The sequence below is a fragment of the Phoxinus phoxinus genome (assembly GCF_949152265.1).
Source record: "Phoxinus phoxinus genome assembly, chromosome: 22".
NCBI classification, from domain to species: Eukaryota; Metazoa; Chordata; class Actinopteri; order Cypriniformes; family Leuciscidae; genus Phoxinus; species Phoxinus phoxinus.
Window position 1 is genome coordinate 16,690,921 of NC_136897.1, and position 23,264 is coordinate 16,714,184.

A 23,264-nucleotide genomic window follows, 5' to 3' on the forward strand; every position below is an offset into this window, starting at 1 on the left:
AAGACAATGCAAATGACCAATCCTGACAACACACAACTGATGTCATAGCAGGATAGGAAACACTAAATCCAAATTGTCAAGTATACTGGACGTTTGAAAGTTTAACATGCTCAGATAATGTGCTACACGTTTAAGGCTGCCAATCGTGAAGACTCCAGGATTGTAAAGGACTTGAAATGATTAGTCCTTAAAAAAAAAAACGAAAGAGGCCATGTGCAACAAGAGGGAGAAACGTGATGTGAAAAGCAGAGAGGCCCCTGGTGACTCTGAATAGTTCTGGGCTTTCCTTAAGGAGATCCCTGCATTTCATCCGGAGAATTGCGGAGGTTTCTCGTGCCCGATGCGCCCGCATCATATACTGCTGAATTGATTAGATAAACCACTTACCTTAAAAGGCGATTTCCATGTCTAAATTCGAGTTTCATTTACCAGATTTCTCCCTTAAGACTTACTGTTACGCTATTCTCTGAATTTTCCCAAACTCAAACCCCGCCTCTTTTCATGGAAGCGAAAGAACAACCCCCCTCTATTGTCATTGGTTACAACACAGGAACACGACATGAACCTATCTATTTTTCAAAAGACACATTTCTGTGTCATTAATATGGTTTTATCTAATTAATCCATCGCATGCCACAGATTAAAAATGTTTGAGTGAATGAAATAATTTAAAATGTTCACTCAAACTGTACATTTAAAGCCTTATCTTTAGTTTTACTGTTGGTTATTTTATTTCCGTTCATTTAGAATATGTCGTCCTTGTGTTCATAGTAAAAAAAAATGTCAAAATGTATTTTAGCCTCTTACATTTTTGCTTATTTCTCTATTTGTAGCCATGTCTGATTCGTGAACAAATCCTTCTGCTGAGTCGGATCTTTTCGATGAATCTATAGAATCGATTCACAAAACCGGCCTGAACAACGTAACTGAACGAACGAACACGAACTAATTTTGAAAAATAAAATGAAAACTAAAGTGAAATGTATGGGTTGCTTAAAAGGGACATGGTAATTATGCCTAAAAAAAGTATCGCAATGCACTTGTGTATCCTCACTCCAAGCTCATTCCTTGTAGGCCTACCTCGCCATTTCGCAGGGCATTTCGCAAGACTTGCGAGGGAACGAGGCATTATCAATTTAACTCATTTACTCAATAAACTGAATCTCTTACGAATCACTTTTTCTTACATAATTGATTAACAAACACATCAGAACATGCAAAAGATTGTCAGCCAAGAGATCTAATGGATATTATTAGTTTATGGTTTAAATAACTTTGTGAATCATTGCTGCAACAAACTGAACAGTGACACCACATAAACACCCTTATTAATAAGATTAAATCGAAACAAATGTAATAAACAACAATAATGTGCCCACATATGCCTTTATTTGAGCCACGTGATGATAAAAGATTCACCGACTCGTTTTTGAACCAGTTCTTTAACAACTCGCTCGAAAGAACTCATTTGCGGAAATGATTCGGACTTCCCCTCACTTGTGGTTTTGTGGTTTGCGGAAAGACACTGCAACCAATCACCTAAGGAATTTGAGCTCACCAATCATGTGTTAGGTATGGTAATATGGAACCAATCAGCGTTAGAAATCAGGCTGTTTGAAAATGTTTCAGGAAGTGAATTTCCGCTTTGACGCGGACGTAAACAAACGTAGCTTAGCAATCTATTCACTGTTGTAACGACAGAGAGATTGTACAGTAGTACAATGTATTTCTCTGCCGCCTAGATCTAGAACGATCTGATATCCGATTACAGGTAAGAATGGTTTTATGGCATGCTTAGTAAAAAAACAAGCATATATTTTATTTAGCAAGCTAGCTCAAGAAAGGTATAGCTTTTCTGTATGCTAACAGAATCGGTAAATGACCAATGTGATTTTCACCCGTAATGTTAATTTGAAGGGCTTTTCCGTTTTTGTGATCAAAAGACTCTGACTTGGAGACCATGCTAACGTGATACAGGTAAAAACGGACTAGAGCTAGCTGGCTAAACTGGTGCAGGTCGTCTCAGTCAGACTGTTAAAACATCTACTGTAGCCTTCAGTTTAGGGTGTTGACTCAATGTTATAATTTTAAATCAACAGGACCCGCGTTTGGTTAGGAGCATTTCTTGAGAATATCTCAACTCAACGATGTCTACTTCAAATTTCAAGAATAAGTGTGTGACGCAAGTCAACTGTGTATACTGTGACAGTCTGCTGTGTATGAGGGGCATGAAAGCAGTACTTTTGGCTGATACGGAAATAGAGTTATTCTCAACCGACATACCCCCAAATAGGTAAGGCTTCCCCGATCATCAGACATCACATAAACCTGTCAGAACAAATATAAACATGATAATCATATTATGTTTGTTTAATGCTTATTATAAACATCAACAAGTCTGTGTTGTTTTCCCCATTTAGGACTGTTGATTTTGTGGCAAGCTGCTATTCCACTGAAAGCTGCAAATGCAAGTTAAGAGACATTGCTTGCTTGAAATGGTAAAGAGGTCTTTAAAGAGGTCACTTTGTTTTTATTCATAAATTGTCTATAGTGTTTACTTAGCATAATTAGTGTTTGGAATCATGATGTTTATTAATAACAAATTAGGTTATATACACTATCATTCAAACTTTTTTACTCAAGTCAGTAAGATTTTTCGTATTATTCCGTCATTCAACAAGGATGTATTAAATTGATGAAAAGTAACAGCAAATGCATGTATAATTTTACTATAGATTTGTATTCAAATAAATGTTGTTCTTTTTGAACTTTCTATACTCGTATAATTCTGAAAAATGTTTCAGAATTTCCACAAAAATATTAGCTTAAAGTAGTGTTGTCAACATTGGTGATAATAATAAGAAATATTTCTTGAGTAGCAAATCAGCATATTAGAATGGTTTCTGAAGAACCATGTGACACTGAAGACTGGAGTAATGGCTGCTGGGAAAAGCATTTAAAAATATTAAAATAGAAAATGATTATTTTCACAATATTATTATTTTTAACTGTATTGTCTGATTAAATAAATGCATCCTTGGTGTTACTTCTTTCAAGCATAATAAAATATTACCAAGGCTAAACTTTTGAACAGGAGTGTATTTGACTAATATTTACACTGCATCATATTTGGATTCGCCAGTTGGCTTCAAACATGTTGGTTTGCCCTTTTAGCTTTAATATTCAGTCCTTTGTTTACACTAAGCCATTTGCTGTTCTGTTTCATTGTGTCTCACAAAGCATTTGAATCTGGTGTTTTTGTCTGTCTCTCTGGCTCTTTCTGCACATTCAGTGGGAATGTTGTGGGATATCATGTGGTGGCCCCATGCAAGCCCTGTTTGCTCTCCTGCAACAATGGTCACTTCTGGATGTTCAACAGTGAGGCTGTGTCCACCATCAATAGACTGGATGCAACAGGTTTGAGACATCTGGTGCAAAAACACTGTCTTTGCCCTCTGCCTATGGTCAGACAGATTTTGCATACCATTGTTTCATAGATTATCTACTCGTATCCTTCAAAGATCCTATGTAAATGCAAAAAGGTTTGTAACAGACTTTGACAAAAACTTCAAACATCGAAAAGTACGCTTGAAGAACATTGCGTCTATGTTATTGCTTTGCACTTGTCTGGTCGCTTTTGATTTGGCTGGTTAACACTCAATGTGATTATACACATTGTGGGTTGAAATATTACCCAATGAAAAAACTGTATAAATGGTTGTCAAATAAATCCTTAAAAAAAAAAAAATAGTTCAAGGCATATCTTCTGATACAAAATGTTGAAAGCTTTTTTCAGAAGATGTGCTTTGTACTATAATGTTATCATAACTGATTAAAACCCTGCTATAAAGCACCTTTAAAATATATTGCATATTTAAAATATATTAACAGTTATTTTAAATTGTAATAATATTTCAGTTTTATTATTTAGTTTTGATCAAATAAATGAAGCTTTATGTTTTTAAAAGAAGTTGCTTATGCTCGACAGATTTACTAAACAGGGCAAATTAGCGTGAGAGCGCAATTCCAAAAAAGCGCAAATGCGAGTGGAAAGTTCTGCGCGTGATCTACTGACGACGCGCAAATGAAAGAACACAGGCGCAGCCGGATCATTTCCATAATGACCAATGCAATCTACCAAGGGCAGCGCAAATTTGCGTCTGGTTTAAGACATGCTTTTTTGGGGCAGTAAATGATGGCGCAAATACCAGTAAATTGACTAGCGCAAACCTTAGTAAATCACCTTGCGTCATTCATTGAAATACTCTCCCTCCCATAAATTTTGCGTCTGAAAGGGAAGATCAGCCGCAAACCCTGTCCAAGCCTTTTCAGCACCAATGCGTGTCTTTAGTAAATCATTTTTTTAACGCCAAAAGAGGGTTTGCACTGGTACAAGCCGTTAGTAAATCTGGCCCAAAGTCTTACAGACCCCAGGCATATGAACGGTAGCGTAAAGAACATATTTTTGGACATAATGTTAATAAATGCTTCAACTCTAAATAACACAAGTCTGTCTCTTTCACAGGGCAGAACCTTCTGCTGTGGGGTGATCTTCCAGAACTGGAGGACAGCGACGATGAGAGCCTGGAGAGTTTCTCAGAAGAAGAGTACCTCAGATAGAAACGCACATGGCCAAAGGAAGTAGACTCTGACGGTAGCGAACTACTTTGCTTTCACTAGCACAGATCTCCGTTTAAAGCACATTGCCTTGTCTATGGCTGACTGGGAAAAGGCAAAAGTTCAAAAAGCTCTTTATCATAGCTTGATTCATATGCATTCTTTTGCTATTTTCTTTCAGCATCTTCTCAGATTAAGTATTTCAAAGTGCCACTACCAAAGAAACATGTTTCTGTTTTCTTTGCTTTATGGTCGCAGTAGCACAAAACATGATGACTGGACTTTTTAAGATTGATGATGTTATCCGTATGTCTTTATACAGCATTCACACATTTTTCAGACTGTTCAAAAAGATTAACAGCAGTGTTACTTGAGGTGTTACTGGTTGTTTGCGGTGGTACTAATGCAGATTGTTGGGAGGCAACCAAAACTACCCAGGTAGACATTTCATTCCAAAACTGGATGGATGGATGGATGGATGGATGGATGGATGGATGGATGGGAAAAAAATCTGGCAAAATTGTACACTGGTTTCACAAGTCTAGGTGGTTTTATAGGAAGAAAATGACTGACATTTACCATGTTTTAATGGTTTAACAGTATATTTCTCCATTTCGGTTGAATTTCACATATAGTCACCTCAAGATGTATATCAGTTGGCATAATTGGTATATTTATTCTAAAAAGGGTCATCCCTGCATAGTACTGTATTTCATCTAATTATTTTATTATAGATTTTTTATTTTATTTACATAGTTTTGACATTTGAATTGAAGTGGCACAAAATAACTTGGCAGCTTTAAGTAGTTTATGGGTCTCAGCTCAGTGACATTTGGCATTTTAGCAAATGTGATTTTCAAATGTCATTTTTATGACATACTATGGTACTTTGCTTGGCACACTGTTTTCAATTAATGCTGTTTCATTTTTATTTCATGAATTCTTTTTTTTAGTAGTTCAAAATCTGTACTTTCTGTACTCGTTGTGTTTCACCGTTTGTCACCAGGGCAATCATGAGAAGCGACAGAAAAAAACATTTGCTTAATTACTGTAGACAAAATTCTGTATGACACTGTGTGACATACTAGACAAATTATTTTTAAGCTTCCTGATTCCCCCCCCCCCCCACACACACACGGAGATAACAATATTGCATCCTCTTCCATTTGTTTTGATTTATAAAAGACGTGTTGTCATTCGGTAGCAGTTATCTCACAATCCTATTTACCATTTCACTGTGTAATGAATTATACCGATTTACCAGTCCAATATGAAGGCTAATATGACCACTGTAAACGTCTTAGTGCAACATTTTATGTCATGTTGTATTGAAGGTTGCATTTTCAGTAAAAACAACAGCAAAATGAATAAACAACCACTATTGTGATAGCTTTCAGGAGTAGCATTTTTGGGGATTGGCTCTTTTATGCATTGAATCGATCTTTAGTATGCATTTATGACCAAAATGAAATGATGAAAAAAATGTTTTGTTTTTTAACTTATTAACAGAGGATTTATTTGATTTTAAGTTATCAATGTTTTGAATGTATTTATTAACAGACATGATACTGTATTTATACTGACATAATTTAATTTGCGCTGTGAGGATGAGAAAAAAAAAACAAAAACGTTTGTATACTTTTGATCTGCATTGACAATATGATGTTGGTTTAAACTTTGGGCTGTTTTGTATGCTGAATGTCTTGATATTAAACTTTTTAATGTGGATATACCTGTGTACATTTCCTTGATTCACCAAAGTTCAATACTGCCATTTTTTTAAATATTAATTCTCGTGAATTATTGTCCATTGCATTTCAGATCAAAACACACTTTTTTTTTTACGTTTTGGGAAAAACCCCAGGCTGTTTATTTGCACAAGAATACTGTAACGTAATGAAATATTATTACAATTTAAATGTTTCTTATATTAAAATGTAAAAAATAAGAATATGCTGAATTTTCAGTATCATTACTCCAGTCTTCAGTGTCACATGATCCTTCAGAAATCATTCTAAAATGCTGCTTTGGTGCTCAAGAAACATTCATTTTTGTTATCAATGTTGTTTTAACATATTTTTGTGGAAATCATGATACTTTTTTTATTCTGTTATAAATGGAAAGTTTAAAAGAACAGTTGTTAATCTTTGCCACTCTTGATCAATTTAATGCATTCATGTTGAATAAAAGTATATTTTTCCTCTAAAAAAAAATGACCCCAGATTTATGAACAGTACAGTGCACTTTGTCCATGGATGTTGAAGTAAATATATTTACAGTATATGTCTTCAGAATTATATAATAAAAAATAAAACTTCCCCTGACAAATATATGTTTACCCCAATATGTTATAAAAAGATTTAAATATTCACTTGGATCACATATTATAATTGTTATAATATGTCCATTATAACAATTAAACATAAATATTATACCTTTATTTCAACTATTATATTAATTTTGGAGAAATAGAGTAAATTGAGAACACACTGTCCCAACCAACTGGGGCAACCAGACAAGAAAAGCAATTATCAGAGAAGTGCAAAAACACCAGCTACAGTGCTGACGCATATACAGAACTATTTTTGCTGAAATAGCATAAACTTTGAAGCAATCTCTTCAATATTTTTCAGATTCACCTCTGAGAAAGTGGCCAGACAGATTGAGGAAAAGCCTACAGTGACACCCACAACTCACTAGAATCCAGAGAAAGCAACAAAATACATCTGAACAGGAACAGCTTTATCATGGTCTTGGTTTTGTAGCTGAAAGAATTGGAACTTTTTTTGCCATGAAGGGTACAGATGGTACCAAAACAGTCAAAGCATTGAGGATAACTTATTTCATTAAACCACAGATGTGCATACAGGAGGACAATGATTGAATTCCCAGCAGAAATATGACACAAAGCATCAACTATGAAAAAAAAATTTATTTGAGTAAACAAGGCTGGAGTGACCCAGATTTGAATCCAAATAAAAATGAGATAAACATTGCAGTTCACGGACATTCTCCATTAAATTGATTAATTTATTCACATTTTAAGGTTTAAAAAGAAACAAATAAATGCAACAAAAATAAAAGTCGCAGTGTAAACATCATATAGGTTGTATGTATTTGAAACGCTGACATATTTAATGGCCATAATCTTAAATGAGCAAATATGATCACCCATAAAAGGAAGATGTGGGAATGTCTTAATGATTCTTAGAATCAAACGCAGGCTATTTCAGCAACCAACAACCACAGCCCTCATTTAAGTTATTTTCCACTTGCGAATAAACTCATTTTTCTCTGGAAAAATGCTGACTTACTTTGGCTGTGATAAATAATAACTGTTTGGACATATCTGAGCATGAACACTTTTCAGTATTTGAGGCCCATCTAACAAATCAGCCTTTGTCTTTATAATCACACCTCCACACCTCAGTAATTCAACTGCAAAATGCTAATTCATCTGTCAAAAATCTCGAATCCTGCTGCTCTTTCATGCACACCTCCTGACAAACCCAATTGAGAGCATTGATGTTAATATATTGAAATAATATATTGAGCGACATAATGATACCACACAAAATGTTTAGTCCTGCCGCATTCATCTAACTCTTAATGGTTAAAATCACATGCTGTCAAACACAATACTGGCGTGTGCTGAATTTACATTTCAGTGGAGCCAACACACTATACGATAAATCAAACTTTGTTGTTTAGTGTGAAATCACCCCCTATACCCTTAAATAGGGCACTATTTGAGGGGACAGCCATTAGTGTCCAAAACCATTTTCAAGTGCACTCTTTCAATCCCACAATGCACCGCAATAACGGGTGTACAACCGATGGGCAAATTCCAATCGTAAGTGAGCATCCCTATGCCTTAGCCTACTCACTCCAAAGGGCAGAACATGACCATAAATTATTAAATTACTTCCTTGAACTGACCATTGCACGTTCCCTTCACTAACAGACCTGTTGGAAGGGCCCTTCATGAAGGCATTCAGTTACTGATGTTCATTTGGAGCGCTCCTGGCGTCCCCTTTCCGAAGTGCCCTTTAAGGTTGCAAAAACGCTGTTTGGAATTTCGCCCGATATACGCTAAACGGCTAGAGAATACCCATAATGCACTGTGACAGTCGCGCCAAATGAATTCCCGTGTCAGCGGTGGTGAGCAGTGTCTCTTAATGCTTTTTTCAAGTAACTAGTAAAGTAAAGCATTACTTTTAAAAATACATCAAAATACCTGAGTTACTTTTTCAAACAAGTAACATAAGTTACCTTTTCACATTTGTTGAGATTTCTCCTGTCCCCGTGTTGAGAAGGTGCCGAGGTGTTGTGTGCTTTGTCTATCTAGACTAACTGTGAGCATGCATTTACTCATCTCACTTGCACGAAAACATTCAGTATTCCTTAAAATAAATAAATAAATACAGCTAAATGCCAACACAGAATACTACGCAAACCTGCAATAATTAATTTTTTTGACAAAAAGTAAATGTAGGCTATTATTCAATGTGTTTCCTGATGATCCCTGATGATCTTATTAAACACTACTAATAAGTTGTTTAATATAGGCTATTGGTTATACAAACATCCTGGAAAACATCTGACGAATATTCATTCTTTGAACGTTACACTAATAAAGTATGATTTTCGCTTTCATACATATATTCTGATAAGCTTCATCAAATCTGGTGTTCAAAGAACATTGTATTAACTTACAACAAGAATACTTTGTTTCCAACTTTGAGAGAACCTTTGCTGAATGAAAAAAGCAGGTTAGATTTGTGGTTATATTAATTAGACAAAAGCAGAACCTATTACAGAAACATTATGTATTACCATTATGTATCCCGTGTTGATTTCATTAACAACAACTAAAACTAAAACTAGACAAATTCACAGGCTTTCACAAAACGATTCATCCCCATTAAAGATGACATCTACAATTGCGCAACGACAGAGAGGCCTGCCAAAGTAGACAGCTCAAGGTATACCTGATCAAACTTACAAAAACAAAAAAAACATTTGTTCAAACATGCAAGTAGAGATTCAGCAATCAGATAATATCATTCAGGCATAGACTCGCCGTCTGAATATGTTGGCTATACCATCAGAATACCTGCTAAATAATTTCATAGTGTGTGCAAGTGGGGGTTGGTTTGCAGTCACTGACAGGGGCTGTCAATCTTTAAAAATGTCTCAGAGTGAAGAGTCGCCTTAAGAATAGGGGACCTGAAAAGGCCTGTCAGTGTTAGTGAGAAATTACTGATTTTGAATAATTTGAATTTTGAGTGTTGTGGGAGTCCAATGTTAATAAAAGGTCAAAATATGTATTGTATAGTGCAGCAGTATTTAGAGCTCACTGACTAGGTGTGACTCAAGTGTTTATTGAGTTATAATCAAAAGGCATTAAAATACTTTGTGAATCTCTGAGAAAAAGCAGGGGGGGGGGGGGGGGGGTATTGCAGTATTTATTATAACTGATTTATCTGTGACCATCATTTATTTTTTATAACTTAACTATTTTTTATTTTCTTAAAAAACAATTCATGAATTCCTGATAATCATGTGTGTTTAAAGCAAATTTGAAATGGCCAGCCACCCTCTTATTTGTAACTGAATGACAGATGGAGCTGTAATACTAATGTTGTCCATTAGAGGGAACCACAGGATAAGAAACAATGTCCACCCTATTGGCCCTCTAGCATCAATGTGAATGGCTTAATATTTCCTGATACTAATATTTCCTTTTCACTGGACATATGGGGTGCCTTGTGTTTCTTGTTAAAGGCCAACTGAAGGCCAAATTCAATGTGTTGATGTAATTTCCACTGAAACAGGAAGACAGGGCAGGACATATCGAACAGCTCCTCCCCCTTCTCTGCCAGAGCAGTTTAAATCGGTAAAGCCGCAGTTTCCTCTTAATGACTAACTGTTTCTCTTCCATATTTCTTTAAAATATAGCATTCTGTGCAGAATTCAAATGGTCCGATATGTTTTCTGGTCTGTGCAGACTTGCAGGATCCGCAATCGTCCCCTATCTATTTATAATGTAGGGGCAATTTGATTGGACAGAACATCTGATGAGAAGCTGAAGTGCAGAGTGATGTCATCAAAATCATTTATCCATATTGGCGGAAGTGAGAGAATTTTGCGAATTTTGTCATTGTTTTGGAGCACACTAGCTACAGTAAGGCAAACATAGAACATAACTTCTATTTTGATTTCATGGGGACATTAAGGGTTTCAGAAAGGTGTTCAGGAGCGCCTCCCTTGTGGCCGCTATGAACCATGGACGTGCACACATATTATGCCTAAACCTCCTGAACTCACTACAGCGTACTAGCCAACAGTAGATATAGGCTATATGCGTCGCTTCTGTACGTCATGATCGATTTAGTGCGCCATTTGGGAGAGGAACAAGGAATATTATTATTTTTTCCCTACTTTTTTTTTTCTTATATATATTTTCTTTCTCTCAATTCAAATGTGATGTAATATTTGGCCGTCCCTGAACCCCTGGCTCTTTTATATAAGTAAATGTAAATAATAATAATAATAAAATAACCCGCAACGTCCAACTGATGGACTCTCAGAATGCGCATGCGCTCCTTGACCTTTAGGTAATTAGAAAGTCCGGATTAGTAACGCAGTTATACTTCATAAAAGTTATTAGTTGGCTAACTTACTTGTTTATTTGCGTTTTCCCTCCGAAAGAATGTCAATCGTTTTTTATGTGGATCAATTTATGTCAACGTGTACCTGAAATACCTGAAGCTGTTTATCAGGTAAACAAATACGTTAACGTTAGCCTAAACAACTTGTTTTTGTTATTGATAACGTTACTTACACGAAACATCTTTAGACGTCTTAAAGATGGTAAACTTGACAATGAAGGCAAATATTAGGCCTACACTTCACATTTAAAAACTACCACGTAAATATTAGTAGGCCTGGCTGTGAGTTAAAGGAACACTCCGACTTTTTGGGACTTTAGCCTATTCCCCTTATCCCCCAGAGTTAGATAAGTCCATACATACTTTTTTTCATCTCCGTGCGTGCTATAAGTCTGTTTGACGCACCCACCGCTAGCCTAGCTTAGCACAAAGACTGGATGTGAATGGTTGCAGCTAGCATACTAATCCAAATAAGTGACAAAATAACACAAACATTTTCCTATTTACATGTTGTGATTTGTATAGTCACAGAGTGTACAAAAAACAAAGTCACATGAGACACAGACATATTTTAACCGTATAAATACTGGGAACTATATTCTCTGAAGGCGAAGCACTGCTACTTGGGCGGAGTGATAACCGCAGCACATGAGACGCGCCGAGGTGAGGAGCAGAGAGTTCGTTCAGAGTTTGGGTAACAGAGTCAGCAATTTATAAATAGTAAAAGCGTAGTTTACAATCATGGATTTTCGCTGTATTGTAAAGAGCTGTGACAATAAACAGGGAGACCAGGTAATACCATGATGTTTCATAGAATTCCAACTAAAAACGCTGACCGGATGAAGAAATGGCTACTTGCTCTGGATATTGATCAAAACACACCTAATGAGATTATCAAGGGACATTATGTTTGCTCGGTACATTTCACTGAGGACGACTATTTTCAAAAAATTGAATTTGCCACAAGGACCATGAAACGTGTGCTGAAGGATACAGCCATCCCATCGATCACATACAGGACAAAGTGGAGCGGCTGCGGTAAGTGTTCCGTTATATTTTTAAATGTTTAGCCTAACGTTACTGTAACAGTGCCATTAGCTAACTTAGATCTAATGTAACGTTAGTGACACTATTATATGAATAGGGTGGTAACTACTATTGCAGTTGTTTACGGGCTCCATGTATCCCCTGTAATGTTAGTATTGTTGCCTCGAACGCGCTCTGTCGTCTCAGTAACACTTGAGCGGAGCTAGAGCTCACGTATAGTCACGTTGGTTTTGTTGACAGAAGAAACAACGGGGCGCGTCTCATGTGCTGCGGTTATCACTCCGCCCAAGTAGCAGTGCTTCGCCTTCAGAGAATATAGTTCCCAGTATTTATACGGTTAAAATATGTCTGTGTCTCATGTGACTTTGTTTTTGTACACTCTGTGACTATACAAATCACAACATGTAAATAGGAAAATATTTGCGTTATTTTGTCACTTATTTGGATTAGTATGCTAGCTGCAACCATTCACATCCAGTCTTTGTGCTAAGCTAGGCTAGCGGGGGGTGCGTCAAACAGACTTATAGCACGCACGGAGATGAAAAAGGTATGTATGGACTTATCTAACTCTGGGGGATAAGTTGAATAGGATAAAGTCCCAAAAAGTCGGAGTGTTCCTTTAAATGTTTATTTTCTTCGTAGGCCTAAGTTAACCAGACGGCGCTGGGCCTAACGTGTAGCATACGCTACAGGAGACACTGAAGTAATTATGGTCATATTGTTCTGAGACGAGATGTGGAGAGAAGGATTTAAACAGGTCAGTAGACATTTAAAACAACTTTAAGCAGGCTTTTGTACTTTTTATTATAACATTTTTGTACACTCAAATGTTTAGGCTACATGGGGGAATTATTTCTTCTGAATGTTTAATTTCAAACATTGCTCCTTTCTCCCTTTTAAAATAATACTGTGCCTTGCCTTACGATGATGGATATGTTTCCCATAGACAGTATGGTGTTTCCTGTAAACTAAAGACAGTAAAAGCCTAGGCTATATATATGTGGTGATTGGCTCCATCTGCTGGTTATTCATAATATGCTGTTTTCCCCCCCACCATTAGCTAGATTGCTTTGGTTTGTTATGAATTGTCCAAACCAATATAAATAAATGTTTTTGTACATTAGTATAATTATTATCATGCCAATATTATAAACACTATTTTGTGTTCTGATTGGAACACAATGGAACAGAAATGCATATGTAAAGGATGAAAGCCTCTGTCAGCTTCCACTGAATCTGTTGTGAGTGTCGACTCGGCCTTCTCTTTTAGTGTTTCAAAAAAGGAAGAAGGTCCTACAGGTTTGGATGAGCAAACTTTAGAGAAAGGTTTCGTTTATTTGTTTAAACAACTGTAACACAACTGTAGGCTATTTGTTTATTGGGTTGTTGCAGCTGGGCACTGGCCCACAAGAGGGCGCCATGATACAAGGATTCAGAAAAAGCGTGACTCGATCGCCTAGTACAATTTTCCCGTAGACCAGGATTTATGAATGTTGCTTTGATCTGCTGCAATAATCACTTTTCAGCTTTGTAAATATAGTTTGTTATATTTTCTCATGTATGTTTTTGCAGTTTAAATGCACCTCCACATTTTCTCCACTCCTGAACTCCAAAGGTTGATCCTCAAAATGAAAATGTAGGTCTATCTGACATCTGCACATAACTTGAACTAGGCTAAACGATTAAAAAAATATTTAACAGTAGCCTACCAAATCTTTTTTCATTGTTGCGCTTCTTGAAATAGGCTACACAACAGTGAACGTCATTACAATAACTTTGCATGAGCTGCTTGATTTTACTGCGTTTTTTGAAGCTTGTAATTAATTTTCTAAAGGACGTCCGTTAGTTCAGAAAAATAGCTGTCCATCATTTGCTTACAAATCCTCATTTAAAAAAAAACAGTCCAGTGAAATGCCACTCAGTCGTAATGTGTACGAAGAGACTAATTTGAAGTTAAATAGCCTACATAAATGGTAAATATACATATATTTTATTGTGTTGGATTGTCTAAGAACCATTTCCGGAAATGTAATAATATTAAGCATACAAATTTATGTTTAAATAGTTTTTATTTAGTTTTTAATCATGTGTAGTTAATTGCTCTAAAATATATTAATTTTGCACTTCATAACCCTTAGCATTACAGTGCATCTGAACTGGTAAGTCATATGCTGCAAGAATACGTTTTCTTTTTTAAGAATAATTAATTTATGGCTTCCAAAAATGACCACAAGCTACATTTTGTTTAGATTATTTTACAATATATATATATATGTTATAATGACAGATGTAACAACATACACGTGTAGTTTTGTAGTTATCAAATGATAAGGGAATGTCTTTTTTCATATTTAGAAAATGAATGCCTGCACTATATTTTCCTATATTTTTTTATTTATTTTTTCTTAAAAATTATTCCTGTTATTTCCAGCTCTACAGTTTATAACTTCCATTTACCTCGAGGTCTGTGGACTTCTCACAGCTTTCTGCCATTTTACTTCTAGATGAAGTCTAAGTATTTTCAGGAACTCACTGTTCCTCCTTTCAGCCTCTTAAATGCCTGTATTACCCAAGATAAAAATCATATTTATTTATTTATGTTATTATTTAATATTGATTATCTTGATTATACAGATTTGCTGATAAACCTCACTCATTTAATAAATCGCATTATCAAGTGCCATGCGATTATTAAAATGCATTCATTGTGTGAGATATGAGGGCATTTCTGATTTATTGATCCAAAATGACCAACATGCCACAACACAAATTTAGACCGCAGCAATGGTGTAGATGGAACCTAAATGTCACTGTATTCCTGACGGTCTTCTGTTTTAACATTTAATTCTACTCCCGAAGAATAATGTAGAGCTAATCTCACCAGATGCTCTCCTTTATCTAAACAAACCTTTAATACTCCAGCACCGTTTTGTAATTAAAAGGGTAATAATAGGCGGTAGGGGGGTTTGGATTCTTGTGGAGGGGGTTGGGTCTGTCGGTCATGTCTGTGCATTTGAATACATGTATCATGAATATGCATCTCCTAACCTAGAGCATTGGTTGGTCAGTGGATCCGTCTGATTAATGCAAGTTTTGCCTGATATATGTACAGATGATTTCAACTGAGATCCTCTCGAATACCACAAATGTAATTTTTTTAATACTCTGTATATTAGAGTAGATTGTTAACAGATTCCATGCAATTACTGATACTGTTTTTGTTTATGTCCTTCTTTGTTTTTGTTTTTAAATATGGTTTCAATTAATTTACTTTTCAGTGAACAGGACAAGACTCTACTCATAGCACAATCAAGTCTAATTTGAACACGGCAGTTAACAGTTGGCAGTTATATAGTTAACCTTCAGAAAATTTCCACAGGGCTTTCATTAGTTAAAAAAATATTAAATTCATGTTCATCAAATTATTACTCTCTTCATAAGAGGGTAAAATAATCCTTGCTAATCACAATGTAATAAAACTCGTCATATTTTTTTGTTGTACATTTGGAATTTCCATTTCTGATTCCCAATAGTCTGAGTCAGGCCAAATGTACTAAAATGTGTCAGCGTTCACATCTGTTTTCAAGCCTTCGGAGTTAAAGGGCAAATTTGCACACAAAAATATTTTTTCAGTGAATGGTCTACTCTGCATTCTCCAGTTCAAAATGAATGTGTAAGCTAAAGTTAAATACTAAAACCTTCATTTAAAAAGCAAATTAATGTACATTTCACAAGGACAACGAAGGTGGCAAAGTGATTTTTTTTTCTTGCCAATTTGCAATGGTAATTAATATTGAGACCTTCAATTTTTAATTACTTTAAATAGTATAAAAATGAGATGTGTGTAATTTATATTTTTTAGGATAATGTATATTATTAAATTCCAACATTTGAAACCTAGAGCTTTTTAATGCTTTCATTACTGGTACATTTCAGTATGTTGCGGTTGATTCAATATAATTTAATTGTTTAGAGTGGGTTTGCGATTTGAAAATGCAGGGGGAAAAAATGTCAAGATTTTCTGTCCCTGACAAATGCACTCTCGACAGTGATTGGCCATTTATATGTTCCTCCTCAGTGTTGCATTGTTTTGAAGTTTGTGTGTTCCCCTTTAAGAAGGGGGCTCTTTGCAGCTGAAGAATTTGCTCTCCTGTCGCTGTGAATGGGGCCCGGGCAGGAGCTTAGCGAGGGGCCCAATGTTTTGTTCTGTTACACTTCAATAGGGCGTCAAGCAGGGTTTGGGCCTGACAGCCTGTGGATTAAAGGCTCTTACCAGAATCTGTTCGCCCCACCCCCTGACCCGCGCACTCCAACAATAGCCTGAAAGAAACACATTCTTAACTCTTCAAGTACTAAGTTGTAATTTGCAGGTGGCTATAGCCTAGCAAGTCCCTATAGCCCAAGACGATAAGGGTTATGGAGAAAAAAGGAGGGGGAAGAGTGTTAGTTGTAGCCAACCTCCTCTTTTTGCTCCACTTCAGCTTTCTTATACCTTTTAAAAATATAAATGAATTTATCATTGATCTGAAAATCACAGTTATGATCCAGCAGAACGTGTCGTTGGACGAGGGCCTTGAATTCGGGAAGGTACATTGTGTTCTAATCCCTGCTATCTATCCAAATTGTAAAAGATACACCGGATGTCAACAGTTTGGGGTTCGTGGAGCAGTCGGTGTTAACAATAGCCAGATGCCTGTCCCGAGCAAACAGTGTAGCGATGACAAACAGTTGTTGTTGCCTTTTATTTTGACAGCACTTCCGAACAGAGCAAGAAACATGGAGCCAGGAAGAAACAGGCTTTTGTTTTTAAATATTTGTCACTAAGAGATCTAGGTGATAATAAAACGAAGCCAAACATTTATCATATTGTTAGTTATTCTTCTTGGACAAGGAAATTCAGGAGGATTTGGATTTTTCAAATGTGTTTAATCTAGATGGACCACTAGGTGGAGCTATTTGAAAGTTCCTCAGCAGTGACAGAGGTGCACAGGTGAAGCAGAGATGGGTTGAATATGTTTGGGCAAGAACTAGTATTTACTCCTTTTAAGAGAATATTTGGTAACACTTTACAATAAGGTTCCATTTGTATGGCTACATGTGAATGCATTAACTGACAACTCATCAAAATAAGTTAAGCAATTTTCAACTTTTTTATGCAATTTAAGTTGAAATGACTTAAACATCCAAGTTGATTGTACTTAAAAATTTAAGGAAGCAATTTTTTGTGTGTGTGTGTTTTTTTTTTAAAGCATTTCTTAATCTTTGTTGGTCACACTTTATATTAGTCTTTAACTATTTTATCTTCATCAACAAACAATTATTAGGCACAATGTACTTATTGTGTTCGTTGTATTGCTGAATATGGTTAGTGACAGGTTTGGTGGTACGGTTAGGTTTAAGGGGTAATGGAAGAGTCAACATTGTAATTATAGATGTAAGTACAGAAATGAATTAGCCTACCGCTGGAATTACATGCAGGCCTGTTTTTAAGTATAAGTAGTACAATGTAAAAACATGCATGTACACAATTAGTGCATTATATCAAATTATAATTTAAATGTCAGAACATAGTTAAAGACACTTCATATAAAGTGTGACCCTTTAAGTTATTTCAACATTTACTAATTTTTTGTATGTATCTGTTAATATTATTTAATGGACCTGAGCTAACATGAACTAACATTGAACAGTTGTATTTTTATTAACTCATTTGAACAAAGATGAATAAACATCGTAAGAGATATTTGTCAGTTAATGCATTATCTAATTTTTCATTGGATTGTAAAGTGTACAATACCGTATTGTAAAGCGAACATTTTTATCTAGGTGTTGAAAAAAAAGAAAGTGGTCCTCAGTTATTCATCATACAAGCTGTAGTGCCACATAGAAATGAAAAAATTAATAAAAAAAATAACCTAAACAATTGATCTTTTTGGTCACGTCAATCAGAATATTTTTCCGTTGTACTGAAAAGGCTCCTCCGAGTATTGCTGTCCAAAAGATCTCGTGGTCCAGCAGAGAGGAGTCGGCTCATCCTTATAGTCCCGGCCGGGTGTGTAACACCAAACTACATCTGGCCAATGATTCAGAGTGTCAGAGTTCACGCTACACACACACACACACACACACACACACACACACACACACACACACACACACACACACACACACACACACACACACACACACACACACACACACACACACACTGTGCTGCTCTTCCCTTGTGGTCAGCTGATCAGTTTGATCACCCTTGTTCAGAAAGTCCCACACTGAACGCTCTGTCCATTCATTTTCATATCCTCTATAGCTTCCGTTTCAAAAGCAGAACGTTCCTGGTCCAAGCCTGAGGGACCCAAGCAAAATGTTTTTATTTATGGGGAAAATGACATTGCCGACATTGCATATTGGCTCTAATTGCGTTCATGCTCAATGGTGTTTTTGAAAACTTGTCCTTAAAGTGGCAGCCTTTCAAGAGCAGCCGCCTTTTCCCCTTCGTTTTCCTGTCACCAGTAACAGAACACAGATGTGACATAGGGTAGCAATTCCACCTCTATTTGTTTTAGGGTTGATCGAGTTATTTAAAATGTTTGCAGTCCTGGAAAGGGCTAGGGAGGGAGAGATGGGTGCATGTATGTGAGAAAGAAAGGGGGACAGAGAAAGAGAGGGTAAAGTGTGTTTATGGACCCCTGGCCGCACCAGGTACAGCAGTGACAGATATGTAAACAGCTCGAGCACGCTAGACGCATGCTGTGAAAATAAAGTAAAGCAGCCAGATTTTAAATGTCTTCTGTTTACTTTGGGATGTTTCCTAAAACAGTTGAACTGCTAGTTAATTTTCTCTTGTACGTGTCATAAATCCTCTACACCTGCAAAGTCTGTAATACAATGTTGAGCTTGTTATGGGACAGTCAATTCATTTATTTATTAGGCTGGCGCCATGTTTTGTCCTTATTTTGCCCTGTTTATTATTATTATGACAGCAGAAATATACAATTTTAATTATATTTTTATGGTTATATATTATTTTTAATTAATGATAATAGAAAAATAAATTATTATCATAGTGGTTTATTCAATTACAACAACAACAAAAATGTATTATTATTATTATAACAACAGCAGAAATATACTATTTTCATGATACTATTATTATAACATTATTATTAATGATATTAGAAAAAAATACTACTAATAACAACAACTAGCCTACACCAATTTATAATAGTAATTATTATGATTATTATTATCCAGGTTTTATGTACCGATGCAACACTTAAGACTTTCCTCCTTATAAAACTATTTAAAATCACTTTTGACTATTATTAGTATTATTTTATTATCTGCTGGGTGTTTCGGGGCCACATCTGCGAAGCTCTGTACACATCAAGCTGCTCTCAAAGGCACTTTACAAACAGCCAACTGTAACCTTCAAAGAATGAAAGAAGGAATCCAGGCTGCAGTGAAATCTAATCCAGCCACAGCTATAGCTACATGTTTCCCTGCCCCCCTGCTGAACTCTGACCTCTGACTTTGTCTGGGTCATCTAACCTTGCTTGAGTTATAGACACATCTTGCCTCATTCTAGTTCTCTTATGAGTCTCTCTCTTTCTCTCTTATCTGTTGAGTATGTCCCCATTGGGCTGGCAGGAGGAGAAGGGGAGAAAAAAACCGAACGGATTGGGGACATTGCTCGCAGCAGAAATGTCAGGGAGACATTAAACAGTGAAAAGCTGGGTGTGCTTTCATAGCACAACCTGTCTGTTTTTCCTCCTATTCTTTTTCCAGCCCCACATCATCAGTCTTCCACTGGGGCTTTTACTCTGTGATCAGTATGTCCTGGTCATTTTCCAGGCTGTTTGTCGAAGCTATGACTTATGCTATTGAACCAGTGATGCTGCCTAATAAAATATTAATGTAGGACCCTCAGATTTTATTTAATTTGATCATGCATGAATATATAAGGTAAATTAAACAATTCTGTTGAAAGATAAAGTGACACTAGCATCATAAAACGAAACTGCAAAACATTTAAACAGGTTCCCCAAATACTTTTCTCATTTCCCATTGGTCAGACAAACAGTTATTCCTGCCCCACATTAATGCCATTGCTCAAGTAAATGTTGTGTCAGTTGTCGCCATGTCGGTTGCATGTTTTTACCACAATTTTGCACTTTTAGGGGGAATCAACTTTACAAATACATTACTGAAGTGCCTAAAAGTGCATAAAAACCTGGGATATGATTATTTTAACATCCTAGAATTTACACTTTACCTTTACATTGTTGGTTTGTTGGCTTAAAGGATTAGTTCACTTTTAAAGTGAAAATTCTGTCATCATATACTCACCCTTAAGTTGTTTCAAACCTGTATGAATTTCTTTCCTCTGCTGAACACAAAGGAAGATATTTAGAAGAATGTCGGTAACCAGACAGTTTTTGGTTCCCAATGACTGCCATAGTAGGAAAAAAATATACTATGGCAGTCATTGGGAACCAAAAACTGTATGGTTACCGACAATCTTCTAAATATCTTCCTTTGTGTTCAGCAGAGGAAAGAAATTCATACAGGTTTGAAACAACTTAAGGGTGAGTATATGATGACAGAATTTTCATTTTAAAAGTGAACTAATCCTTTAAAGGCACTCTATGTAAGATTTTTGGATCAAATTATCCCCCAAAAAAACACTAAAACAATGTCATATATTATATTTTGTTGATTTTTGTACTTCCATTATTCCAAATGTTTCTCAGAATGTATAAATCCAGAGAAGTTTTAACCAGGACATGGAACGTGTCCGTGCGTCGCATATCAATGACATCATACCTGCGTTACCCTCAATTTCTGAAACCATGGAAACACCAAAGACGCTTTAATATATTGTGTTTTATTAGACAGGTGAGCAATTGTTTGGACACATTAATTGACAGAAAACTAATCATTTTTATATAGCTCAACACAATTAGTCTTTTTGTTTAAATCTCGTTTTCTTGATTTACCGCGAGTACCATCTTTACCAGGCCTAATATCGATCTAGCTCACTGCAGTGTGCAACAAGTGTTTTATAGTAGCCGCTGAGCGAACGCACAGAGTTGTATTATAGCAACTTTCTTCACACTCAAATGTATCTAATATGATAAAACAGCGCTGCGTTACCCCACATACGCATGAACGGAAGAAGCGGAAGCGGCGTCTGCGGCATAATAAAAGCTAAAAGTGTGTCGTGCTCATGCTCTCATTAGCAATCGCTCCAGCGGCCTTTTTCCGCTCCAACGGCTTTCGGAACATTAATAAATCTTTAATACATTACCGGTCATCCGTGGTATTCTCCACCGGCTGTAGAGGTGAAGGCAACTACTCCCATGATTCCGCGAAATCAAGGCGTCATCAAGTTACGCCTTTGTTTTGAATAAACAACCTACAGTGGTGAAAAATTACATAGTGTGCCTTTAAAAGTATGATCAGAATCTAAAGCTGACGCACTTGGCTTTTTGTCAAGGAAAACCACGCTCTGCCTTTGCCAGCTATGATTCGTGGTTTGCATGAAATCTCTACTTGCGTTTATAGTGATTGCAACTTGTTGCGTTTGATTAGGGGCTGTTATAATTGTCTGACATTAGATTTGTGGTCTTATGCTGCTGCTCAGCAGGTGGCCCTGGCATGGACTGTCATTGTTAGGATAGAGGCAGCCATTATGTGCGGAAGTGGTGATCAGGAAGTCCTTTTGCCCAAAGCAACGGCTCTACAGCGTTCTCCTCCAGAGACCAGAAACAACAAACTTGCCAGACAAACACAAACAAAATAGCCGAGCTGAGGCATGTACCTGCAATCCTCCCCCTCTCTCGCCATCCTAACTATAACCTCTCTTTAATTGAACGTGATTCGTGATCCTCCATTCTTTTCCCCTAAAGAAGTGCTTTTGTATGCACCCTTTAGTTCCAGGGCCAAAAGGCCCTTTAGTGGCCTTCAGGCATTTCTTATTAGTGTTGTAACAATATACCTTTCTTTCTCCCACCCTCCTTCTCTCTCCAGACTCAAAACAGCTTTGAAACTCATCCTGTACTGGTTCTTTAACAGCACCCGAGGGCGGGAGACAGCAGGTTATGTGTCCAGGTCTTTCTCGCACACCTTCCTCGACCCCATCGCTCCCACCCGAGAGAAGGTAAAGGCCCTTTGTCACGTAAGCATACACAAGCAGCCCTTGTTTATTTTATCGAATGTTTATTTCATTTTTTAACGTGCCACTCAAGGCTCCGAGGAGACGCGTGTGTACCTTTCCTCCACCCGTGTAAACACAGCATATTTCGCCACTCGTTTCCCGCTGTAAAAAGTTTATATCTGTAATCTGTTAAGTCAGATATTTTAAACAACATCTCGCTGTGTTTATAAATACTGCCGGGCCGCTGTAATGAATTTACGGTAATGCGTTTTTTTTTTTTTTTTGTCTTCACTATCACTTCAAACCTTTTGCGGACAAGCCAAACGAAAATCCTGTAAGATTGTTTAGGTTTGAAACGAAAACAAAACAAAAAATGACAGAAATAGAAAATGTTGGTGTGACAGACAAAACAACATGAGCGCAAACACTTCTGTGTGTAGGATGAAGACAAACAAGTGGTGAGAGTGTGTGTAAATCTGAACTGATACTGATGAGGTGAATGATGAAGGATGAACACACTGTTATAGATTATTATGACCACCGGCATAGTCGTTTTTCACTGTGAAATATACACTGCTGATGATTTAGGGATTTTTTTTTGCGCTCATGAAAAGTGTGTATTTATTCTGTTGGATTTTCATTTGTCAGTGTGTACAACTGAAATAACACTTTAGCTTGCATTAACAGACACCGTGTGCAAATTATTCTTCAAGTATCGTTAAATGTTTGACAGAGGTCTAGGGTGTTTTCACATATTATTTTTCAAG

The 23,264-nt window shown here is 36.5% G+C and overlaps 3 protein-coding genes across 8 annotated transcripts in view; 2 read left to right on the forward strand and 1 right to left on the reverse strand.

Moving 5' to 3' along the window:
* The window catches only part of srgap2 (SLIT-ROBO Rho GTPase activating protein 2), an 84,107-nt gene extending 83,616 nt beyond the window's left edge, over positions 1 to 491 (reverse strand). The window contains exon 1 of one of the 2 annotated variants that reach the window (XM_079597995.1): positions 388 to 491. The gene's annotated coding sequence lies outside the window, so the exon portion shown is untranslated. The remainder of the gene's footprint in view (positions 1 to 387) is intronic. The other variant, XM_079597996.1, reaches the window with a different exon arrangement.
* A 1,121-nt stretch (positions 492 to 1,612) lies between these two features.
* Positions 1,613 to 5,092, forward strand: LOC306990823 (protein FAM72A). Its single transcript, XM_079598099.1, has 5 exons — positions 1,613 to 1,771; positions 2,100 to 2,293; positions 2,421 to 2,498; positions 3,293 to 3,417; positions 4,526 to 5,092. The coding sequence occupies exons 2-5, from the start codon at positions 2,148 to 2,150 to the stop codon at positions 4,618 to 4,620; spliced, it is 444 nt and encodes a 147-aa protein (XP_079454225.1). The 5' UTR covers positions 1,613 to 1,771; positions 2,100 to 2,147; the 3' UTR covers positions 4,621 to 5,092.
* A 6,108-nt stretch (positions 5,093 to 11,200) lies between these two features.
* Positions 11,201 to 23,264, forward strand: part of foxp4 (forkhead box P4) — a 288,002-nt gene continuing 275,938 nt past the window's right edge. For 3 of the 5 annotated variants that reach the window (XM_079596522.1, XM_079596526.1, XM_079596527.1), the window contains exons 1-2: positions 12,989 to 13,095; positions 22,371 to 22,500. In XM_079596522.1, coding sequence (XP_079452648.1) covers positions 22,442 to 22,500 — 59 coding nt within the window. In that variant the 5' untranslated portion in view covers positions 12,989 to 13,095; positions 22,371 to 22,441. Of the gene's footprint in view, positions 11,238 to 11,331; positions 11,403 to 12,980; positions 13,096 to 22,370; positions 22,501 to 23,264 lie in introns of those variants that run through there. The other 2 variants (XM_079596529.1, XM_079596523.1) reach the window with 2 other exon arrangements.